This window comes from Chrysoperla carnea, chromosome 5 (genome assembly GCF_905475395.1).
Source record: "Chrysoperla carnea chromosome 5, inChrCarn1.1, whole genome shotgun sequence".
Taxonomy (NCBI): domain Eukaryota; kingdom Metazoa; phylum Arthropoda; class Insecta; order Neuroptera; family Chrysopidae; genus Chrysoperla; species Chrysoperla carnea.
In genome coordinates this window covers 36,965,655-36,976,238 of record NC_058341.1, presented here as the reverse complement: position 1 = coordinate 36,976,238, position 10,584 = coordinate 36,965,655, and the positions used below count along the sequence as shown (strand labels likewise).

General features: G+C 29.0%; 1 protein-coding gene across 2 annotated transcripts; it reads left to right on the top strand.

Moving 5' to 3' along the window:
• The first annotated feature begins 128 nt into the window (after positions 1-128).
• Positions 129-4,056, top strand: LOC123299912 (threonine aspartase 1). 2 transcript variants are annotated; one of them, XM_044882327.1, is made up of 5 exons: positions 129-417; positions 482-613; positions 2,305-3,117; positions 3,708-3,859; positions 3,962-4,056. In XM_044882327.1, the coding sequence occupies exons 1-5, from the start codon at positions 393-395 to the stop codon at positions 4,013-4,015; spliced, it is 1,176 nt and encodes a 391-aa protein (XP_044738262.1). In that variant the 5' UTR covers positions 129-392; the 3' UTR covers positions 4,016-4,056. The 2 variants fall into 2 exon arrangements, with proteins under 2 accessions (XP_044738262.1, XP_044738263.1); XM_044882328.1 differs by lacking the exon at positions 482-613.
• Positions 4,057-10,584: the final 6,528 nt, after the last annotated feature.

Below are 10,584 nucleotides of genomic sequence, written 5' to 3'. Positions count from 1 at the left end.
TCATTTACAACTTTTATAAATTGAATTAATTACCAGCTAAAATATAGTTTTTATAAAATTTAATAACTGTAACGTCAGTTTTAATAATATCTGTGTTCATTTTTCTGGCCTTTTCCAAACATAGAAAAATATCTCTTTCCAAATCGATACATTAAAAACAAATGTCAAACAAAACCACGTGTTGTAGTCGACTGACAGTTCCATAAAAATAGAGTTCCAGTACCAAGCGGTCAAGATTCACTTTTTTGGTTGAAGTTGAAACACTAAACAACCACAAAATATTTATGAAAAGTTTAGGAAATAGGCGGAAATTCAAGAACTATAACCGCTATTGTTTTAAAATTAAAATGCAAATTTTCATATTTTTTGGTTACATGATATAAATATTCATAATGGGATTTATTGCTTTACATTTAGGTAAGAATTATTTAAATTTTAAATAATAAATTTGCGGATTTGAAAGTGAATTTTTTGTTTCTAGGGGTAGGAACTTACAACGATAATAATAATTACGATGAGTATAATGAATTATTAAATAAGGCAGTTATTAGTGCAATTAACATTTTACGAAAAGGTGGAACTGCGATAGTTGCTTGTACAGCTGCTATCAAAAGTATGACAGCAATTTTTTTATTTTTCAATTTCATTATAAGTATTAACGTTATTAAAGAGTTAGATTGCTTCCTTGCATAAGATAAAATAAACTTGTTTCCCTTATGGTTTAGATACTAATTGAAATGTTTGTCAAGTACATGCATTAATGATCGGAATGTCTATTACCACGAATTTAGAGTCACGGATTGACAATTTTCTCTCACATGGTCTCACCCTGTGATCCACGGGTTGCCCATGCCTTTAATGAGGTCGAGTTAGCACGGGTTTTTGGCCCTTGCGTTCACTGTATGTGAAATTAAAGTCATGGATATCCGTCACTGATGGCAATAGCAGCACTCATTAATGATATATTCAGGGGCGTATTTATGGGTAGGCAAAGTAGGCCTGTGCCTACGGCGGCAAAAAAATGGGGCGGCAAAAAATTAGTTTCAATTATTAAAAATTTTTTTGTTTTATAAAAATGTAAAAATGTGAATTTTTTTCAATTTTAATCAATTTTTCGTGAATGTGTATTTTGGCTATAATGTGTATTGAAGTTGAACCTTTGCTAGAAGTTGATCTGAACAAAATCATCGATACATTTGCTGTTGAAAAAGTCCGGCGTAAAAATGTACATTAAAATAATTGAAAAATGAATTGTTTTTTTGTTTTGTAAATAAATAAAACAGATTTTTGTTTAAAAAAAGGCGGCACTTTGATGCCTGCCTATGGGCGGCAAATTCGTAAATCCGCCCCTGGATATATCAGTATCACAAAATGATCAGAATTCACGATTTTCGAAAGATATTAGACTTTTAGGCTTTTCTCGGTTTTGTTAAAAAGGTGTGTTTAAGAAAATTGAAAAAAATCAGGAAAGTATTTTCCCTCCAAAATTTGAATAAAAATCATTTTCTAGAGCAATTTTTACCCAAAAAGTATAAAAATTTCAAGCATTCGACAATTGTACGTGTAGTTTCTAAGATTGCGCATATAATCGTATACGAAAGACGACATAGGTATCATCATTTTCACTCGGAATCGCAGCCAAGTCAAAAAAGGACTCAAAAACAAAAAAATTCAATTCATTTGACGAATAAATGTGAATTTTTCGACATAAATTGCTTCAAAATAAAAGTTTAGACGAAATCGTAAAAACTAACCGATCAATCGATAAATAAACACAATTTATATATTTTTTGGGTCGAAATTACCCTAGACACGGTGAACCATGTTATTCTATCTACTTAAATATCTCCCCAGGAAAGCTCTCAACAAAAGTTATCGAGCATGGAGGAAGCCATCTAGAAAATTGGCTTTCAACTTGACCTTTAAGGTAAAGGAGGATATATTAAAATGACCTATTTATGTTCTGATTAGCCTGTGCAGTGAGAATTCTTGGCCTGAAATGATAACAAAAAATTTCAACATTCCTATTATTCATCAAGTTCCGGAAAAAAAATTCCGTTTATGAATTATCCGATTGTCTCAAAGGGATAATCTTAAGAAAATGGAAAAAAATTAATAAAATTTGTCTCCAATTTAAATAAAAATCGTTTTCTAATTTTAACCCAAAAGATACAAAAATTTGGGTCATTTGACGATTAAACATGTAGTTTCTGAAATTTTATCTAAAATCATATCGGAACAATTTTAGTGAATTTGGATTAAATAATTCATAGTATAATAAATTTTTTGTTTTGTTTTATACAGTATTAGAAGATGATCCATTAGTAAATTGTGGATATGGTTCAAATTTAACAATGGATGGTACAGTTGAATGTGACGCATCTATTATGGATGGTACTAATATGCATTTCGGGGCTTGTGGTGCTGTAAGCGGTGTAAAAAATCCAATAGAACTTGCATACAAATTATGTCATAATCAATCGAAGGAATCAATTTTAGTGGCACCTTGTATTCTGGTTGGTGATGGGGCTTACCAATTTGCGATTAATGAAGGTTTACCTTTAATCGAAAAAGAAAAATTAATATCAGCTAAAGCTTATAAAGTTTATAAAAAGTATAAACGATATCTAAATGAGTATAATAATCATATAAAGAAACGTCAAGAAAGTGAAGAAAATTCTTCAGAAGTAGTTAAACCAAAAATTAAAGTGATAGTCAATACAAACAAATTGTCACCCGTTAAAAATTCTAAACGTAAAGTGGAAATACTCGACGTGGAAAGTTCAACTAAAAAAATGAAAGATAACGAAGACGACTTAGAAAATTCGGATGATTTAGAAATAGGAAAAAGATATGATACAGTTGGAGCGGTTTGTATTGATAATAATGGATGTTTGGTGTCAGGTGTTAGTTCTGGAGGTATAATTTTAAAACAACGTGGTCGAATTGGTCAAGCGTGCATTTTTGGAGCGGGAATTTGGTCTGATGAAAATGTGGCTGTGAGTACTACAGGTTGCGGGGAACATATTATTAAAACAAATTTGGCTAAAGAAATTGCTGGTAATGTAATGGATTCAGAATTTAATTTAGTGGAAACTTTAAAATTGAAATACACTGGTAAATACAAATATTTGTTACAAGTACTGCTCCCCTGTCGTGAATTAGAATATTTTAATTACGAATTACGTTGATATTGTTAATTAAGTTTGTATACAATATCTTCGTAACAATAATTTTTATCTCAAAATTTTTTTTTATAAAGATTCATCGCTTTTTGTACGACATAAGGTGATAACCTATTTTACAATTAAAGCCGTCTGATAGTACGACATGGGACCATACATGGTCAGTTCATATAAATAGAAGGTGTCTCGACAAAATGATACAGACTGTTCTCGTGCTCTCTATCCTCTAAGTGACTGAGCTTGTTCTATACATCTGCTACTGATATTTTAGAGAATTGTCAAGTTGACAGCCATGCACAGGGTGTTCAAAGTCTCGTGGGGAATAGAAAGAATAATATATTGTCAGCACGGTAATGTTGGGACATTCTGTCTCATGCCAACTTATATAGGAGTATTACATATATGCATAGGACCCATAATTAGCATACGCAGGCCAATGATGTAACGAATTGTAGAATAGACGTTTAATTTAAGTTTCTATTAATTCAAGTAAAAAACTAAATACAAATTATTTTCTTTTAGATTCGCCAATTTTAAAACATGAGAAAATGGAAAAAATTGCTGGAGCTATTGTTGTAAATAAAACAGAAAAAAATTGTGGAATTTTTAGTTGGGGCCATACAGATAGACATATGGGTGTCGGTTATATGAGTACCGACGACGATTCACCGAAGGTACCGTTCCGTTTCTCATCCTTTAACAGAGATCTGCGATTCGATTCCCGACAGTTTTGATATTAGGTTTCATTCATGTTTATGTTAATTTTTTTTTTTCAGATTTGTATTTCATCAGACTACGAAAATATCCAAAGTACTACCTTTTTATACTAAATAATAAGTGTATTTTCTCTATATGAGTTCATTTTAATTTGTTATTTGTTAACAATTTTATATTTTTTTAATGAGAAACAATTTTATATTATTTTGTAAGAAATAAATAAGAAAATCGGTAATAATTCAAAATGAATTTCTTGTTTTAATTATTTAAAGATCACAGACTTAACTTGCTTAACGCCAGTGAAAGAACATAAAATTACCCTTGAAATTGTGTTAACATGTTTTCTGTCTTTTTATCATTTCCTATAGCTGGAATATTTAATTATTTGGGATAATAAAATCCGTTTACCCAGTGACAGTACAGCTCAAAATAGGCACATTTACTTAAACTTACCGAATTACAAAATTCCACGTTTGGGCGTTACTCAGCCCTAGAATTTTTATTTGCTGTTTTATAATCAAAAATCAAATAATAAGGAAAGAAGGAGAGTAATAGGACTAGGCGTTTCGATCCGAAAACGAAAAGAAATTTTTTGGCCGAAAGCGAAGCTTTGCTCGGACACTAATTATTTCTAAGGTATGCAGGTTAAAAATAATCAAATTATTTAATTAAATATAGTAATATATATTTAAGTATAAAAACATTTCATGTTATTTGCTTAGTACTAAATACAAATGATTTTTATTTGTCTATGGTATTGGTCCAAGAGCTCGCTGCAAAAAACCTGGCCTATCGAGTTACCGGATGAAGTATTTTTTAAATGATACTACTCACTGTAACTATTAAAAAAATCATTTAGTGCCAGGGCAAATATGGTGCATAACCTTGCTATATTTTTTCTAAGGTACATTTTTTGGACATAAACTGTACCAATCGAGTAACCGCTTGAAACTGATTTTAAAATGTAGTTTCGAGTGAGTAGAAAATAATTATGAACAACTGCCTCGGTCAAGCTGGTGCTAACCCCATGGCACGACACATTTTTTAATTTTTTTTTTGTTGTGTTACCGTACCTATCGAGTAACCGCTTCAAACTGTAATTAAATTGAAGTTTAAACATTTCTTATTAAGAAAATATATTAGTGCCACTTCTATTTTAGTGACAAATGCCAGGCACGATACTTTATATTCCTTCAAGTCCCATACTATTGCTCATATAATCTATAACAGATACATTGGGGAATAAATGAATAAACATCAAGTATCAACATAAAATACAATGAAAGTTCTCTCATATACATATTTTACTATAAAATTAATTAAAAAACTTAAATATCTAAAAATATACATTGAACTATATATATAGAATTAATATTAAATGTCATCATGATCATCATCATCACTATCGTCATGATCATTGTCACTACGGCCATGATCATCGTCACTTTTATCATAATTATCATCATGGTCACCTTTATTTTCATGATTATCATCGTTATTATCGTTATGGTCACTGTCATTTTTTGTTGGAAACATCATTATCATAAGAATCATCGTTACAATTATCAATTTCATTAAGCTGTACTTCATCAAGTTCTACCATAACAATGTCTTCAACTAAGAGAGGTGTTAGATCACCTTCGAACCAAAGCGGTTCAATTTTATTGTCATTTACTGTCCATCCGCATTGTTCTGGTGAGAAATTGATGCAGTTAGCTTCAGTAGCATTCTGCCACATTGAAGTTACATTGATACTTCGTAAAATTTTTTGTTTCAGTGACTTCCAACATGGTGGAAGTTGAGTTGAATCAAATCTTTTTACATTTTTCATAAAATATTCTGCTACAGACGTTGACGTAAATCGATTTTGAAACATTAATAATCTCGCATCATTTACATTGTTACAACTTATTCCATAAATTTTACAAGTATATTCTTGCAATATTTCCATACTTCTTAAATTATCAATTTCGTCTATATTCACGCTCAATGTTCGCATCAAGTTAGGACAGCTTTTGACAAGTTTTGATATTTAAATTTTTTTAATTAATTTTATAGTAAAATATATGAGAGAACTTTCATTGTATTTTATGTTGATACTTGATGTTTATTCATTTATTCCCCAATGTATCTGTTATAGATTATATGAGCAATAGTATGGGACTTGAAGGAATATAAAGTATCGTGCCGGGCATTTGTCACTAAAATAGAAGTGGCACTAATATATTTTCTTAATAAGAAATGTTTAAACTTCAATTTAATTACAGTTTGAAGCGGTTACTCGATAGGTACGGTAACACAACAAAAAAAAAATTAAAAAATGTGTCGTGCCATGGGGTTAGCACCAGATTGACCGAGGCAGTTGTTCATAATTATTTTCTACTCACTCGAAACTACATTTTAAAATCAGTTTCAAGCGGTTACTCGATTGGTACAGTTTATGTCCAAAAAATGTACCTTAGAAAAAATATAGCAAGGTTATGCACCATATTTGCCCTGGCACTAAATGATTTTTTTAATAGTTACAGTGAGTAGTATCATTTAAAAAATACTTCATCCGGTAACTCGATAGGCCAGGTTTTTTGCAGCGAGCTCTTGCTCCATATTATAATTATTGGTAAAAAAAGTTTTTTAATATTAGTCTTATTTAATATAATAAGAAATATAAAATATGGTTGAAAATATATAAATATATAAACTTTGGCATACTATAAATATTAAAAAAATTTAAAATTAAGGCCTCTATAATTTAGATATTATTATATCAATTTTATAATTTATTTAAAAAAAAAAAGCATGAATCGTTATGTAGTCGATTAATTAATTACAAATTTATATTATGCATATTTATCATACATAACGATTCACTATTACACAGATGGCTAGTAAGTGCTTACCCACCCTTTAATTAGAAACATCTTGTAGAGTAAATTAGACACGGAAAAAATGTTTTAAATGAAAATGTTTAGGCTCTATTGCGAGCATCTTAAAAAGACCTTGGATTTTAATACGATCTTCAATTTAAAACTCAATTCGAGTCAGTTACCCATAGGGGGAAAATTCTTATAAAAAACCTAATATTTTTTGTTTGAAACTTTTTTTTTAATAATATGAATAGATTTGGTAGAATTTGAATCCAAAATTTTATTTTTATCGGTATTTTCGCTCAGCTTTGAAGAAATCTACTGAACTATGGAGAAAAAGTTTTGAGAAAAATCAATATAATAATTTAATGTTTTCCTCTGCCCATTACCGTTTTCAGTTATTGAATACGAAATACACTCACTTATTACACTGATTTTGACAATCAATTTCTGCTAAATTTAAATTATTCTACAAGGTATATCTCATTAAAGGGTGGCTAAGGACTTATGAAACATCTGTAGATAACAATTTATCACTAAATATTGATTGGGTTTATCGAAAAGAAGCTATTTTGAATGATCGCGTCTTACATCTCAGCTCGCGGTGAGCGTTATTTTCCGGTAAACCTATCCATTGTAAATCATACGCGATGTTTACTCGTACGCTACCGTGATTATAATTTTTTATGCTCCTTGCATATGAATGCCGTGAGAGGTGCAATCCCAAGAAGTATGGTATTAATCCTATTTTCTTGTTTAAGTTGGTTACTCCAGAATAATAATTATTTTACGCTAGCATATGAGTAGTTACGCAGATTTTAATCATCATAAATTCGATGTAAAATTAAGAATTACTAAACCCTATACGATAGAAATTGATTGAAGCCACAGCAAGCAATTGATTTTATGACGAATTGATGCTAACTAAAATCTTTTAATTGTTCGCTTTTGTGTAAACTTTCAATCATAGTTCCAATATAATATCGTTAAGTGCAACAAGTAAGCCCAGGTGGAAATGACGTATATAAATATTAATTTTTTTGTATTATTGATAAAAGCTAAAATTCATGAAACCCCATATAAAAAATTATTTTGAGATTTAAAACGAGAGAAAAGATGACCTAACCTACAGTTTATATTACCTAAAGATTCGATGTAGAAAAATCCCTGTATCACTTTAGATTTTGCATAAAGGAAGATAGAATTATAAATATTAACTTTAAAGAAATATACATACAAATTTAGCGAGGTAAACATTATGCTGTGTTAATAATTGATAAAAACATAAAATTTGTGCCTATTGTTCAGTAAGGACTGCCACACACTAGACAGCCAGTCCAATAATCACGGGTGTTGTATTGCATACGTGGTTGGTTTTTATGCGGAATTTAAGTCAAGCTGCCTAATGTGCGTATTTCTTTTTAATGACTGTATCTTTTCTGTAAAATATACAGGCATTAACAAAATTAACGTTCTATTGTGTTAATGTTCTATTGTACACCCGATATAATTTAAAATGCTGATAAGAATGCAAACGAATAAATTTTATTTTCGAAATATACCCATGGAAAAAGTTGCAGAAAAAAATCCTTAAAACTAGTTAATAAACTCTTTATATTACAACATAAATAAGTTAAATGCAAACTGTTTCTGGATAATACTAAAATAATACCAATGTTTAAGAATTGAAATATTCAGAAAATACATAAATAAATTTTGATTTTTAGCTTAAAAATGAAAATATACATATAATTAAATGTTTGCGATAAATTACAATCTAAATAATTAAATTTAATGTTTGTTTTATTAAGTATTAGTTTTAAACACTCATTTGCTACATTCATCACAATTTTTAAATGCAAAAAGGCAATATTTATTACAGCAATATTTTTTTTAGGCTGGATTCTTAAATTCGTTTAATTTGTACAACAAAATTGCTTTCGGTTTTCATTTTTGAATAACTTTTATCAAGACTTCACCATTATTTTAAGTCTTGATTGGAACACATTTTAGAGCCAAACTATTCCATTTTTTAATTATTTTTGTAAAAAACATAATTTTACAATATAAGAAAATAATTAATAAATTTTTTTTCGATATTTTGGATATTAATAAATACATTTTTTTACGTTGCAAATATTAAATTTACTTAATTTAATTTAAAATAAATAAAATCATAAATATTGAATACTTTTGTTAATACTTTAAAAAAAATGATCGAAATGTTATTATAGTCATTTTAAGAACTGTGAAAGTTAAAAGTTATTATGAGACAATTCAGAATTAAATAAAATGCAAAAATAATCAAATTTGGTTAAGCCGATTCTCTAGATAAAATTAATAAATATCTTCCTTTTTTTTTGAAGAATAATAATTCATTAAACCATCAGAAGTCACAAAATTAACGCAAGGGGTGAATAGTGCAAAATAAAAGACAGGGACAATACTCAATTTGAATTTGAATGTGCATAAATTTCAGTAAGAGTAAAATTATTACAAATGGTAACAAAGTCAACATGTCCGTAGACAACCAATAACTCAAAAATGTAGAAGAAGCTGTGTATCTAGGTCAAATATTGTTGTTTAAAGACAAAACGAACAAAGAAATTGAACGTAGATGCATGATTCCTCAATTAATTAAATGAAAAATTTTTGAAACCGCAATAACACCAGTCTTGCTGTATGGATGCCAAACTTGAGCAACATCACACAAAAATTAGAGCCAAGCTTAGTACGCAACAAAGAAAAATGTAGCGACATATGCTCAAAATTCGTATTAGAAATCGTATTCAAAATAAGGAAATACGAAAAAGATAAAAAATACAGGACGCTGTTTTTATATCCAAGAAATTCAAATCGAACTAGGCAGGACATGTTGATGCGTACAACAGCAAATATATGGTTAAAGTTATGTACTGAATGGTTGCCGATAGAAGGCAATTCACAAGGAATACGATCCTTTTAGAAAATACGCGGGCATCTTGTGGATGAGATTTTCAACGAATAAAAAAGCTTGTCCTCAAACTTGTTGCCTGTACTACAATAATAATTTCGGGGGAGGCTGTAAACTCAGAAATGGGTTCAGGCTATTATTATATTATTATAATATAAAATAATGAAGAATTATCTGATTCTAAATAATTGGGAAGCTGAAAAATACTTAACCAAATTGACTATACTTGAAATATAAATATATAATTAATTATTCGAATGGAAATTCTATAATTGACGTATCAATGATTCTAATTAAGTACAATATTTCAGTTCAAGAATTAAAATTCGAAATCGATAATAATAAAAGCAACAATAATAAATAATATATTTGAACATTTAACTGATGGTGAAAAATTTGAGTAGGGATGACGAAATTCCACGAACATATTATAAATAAATTTTGAATAGTGTTTGCAATAAAAATATTAGAAATTAAAATAACTTACATGAAATTTAAATGAGAAGTTGAAAACACTACCATTAGATAGAATGCATCCGATTTATAAACAAAAATATTTCAAGTTTTTTAAACTACTTTCTAGTTTAAAATACTATCTACTCTGCCATCACAGTTGCCAATGTTTAGAAGTTGAGAATACTAGAAAAGGGACATTCATACTAAATGCTCATACATTTTTCAGCAAATACAGTTTCAACAGCTAAGAAATGTCGAAGATAAATAATTTTAGAAAATCATCTGGTTTTTTTTTTTTTTGTTATAATTCATCTTGTTTTTGGTTTCAAGAATAGAAGCTCATAAAGTTTATCCTTTAAGAACAATTTTTAAGTTTTTGATTGTGTATTCAAAATAGCACCAAAAAAAT

Coding starts and splice junctions, on each gene's coding strand:
- LOC123299912 (XM_044882327.1), top strand. CDS start 393: ATGGGATTTATTGCTTTACATTTAG. Junction 614..2,304: donor TTGTACAGCTGCTATCAAAA/GTATGACAGCAA, acceptor TGTTTTATACAG/TATTAGAAGATGATCCATTA. Junction 3,860..3,961: donor CCGACGACGATTCACCGAAG/GTACCGTTCCGT, acceptor TTTTTTTTTCAG/ATTTGTATTTCATCAGACTA.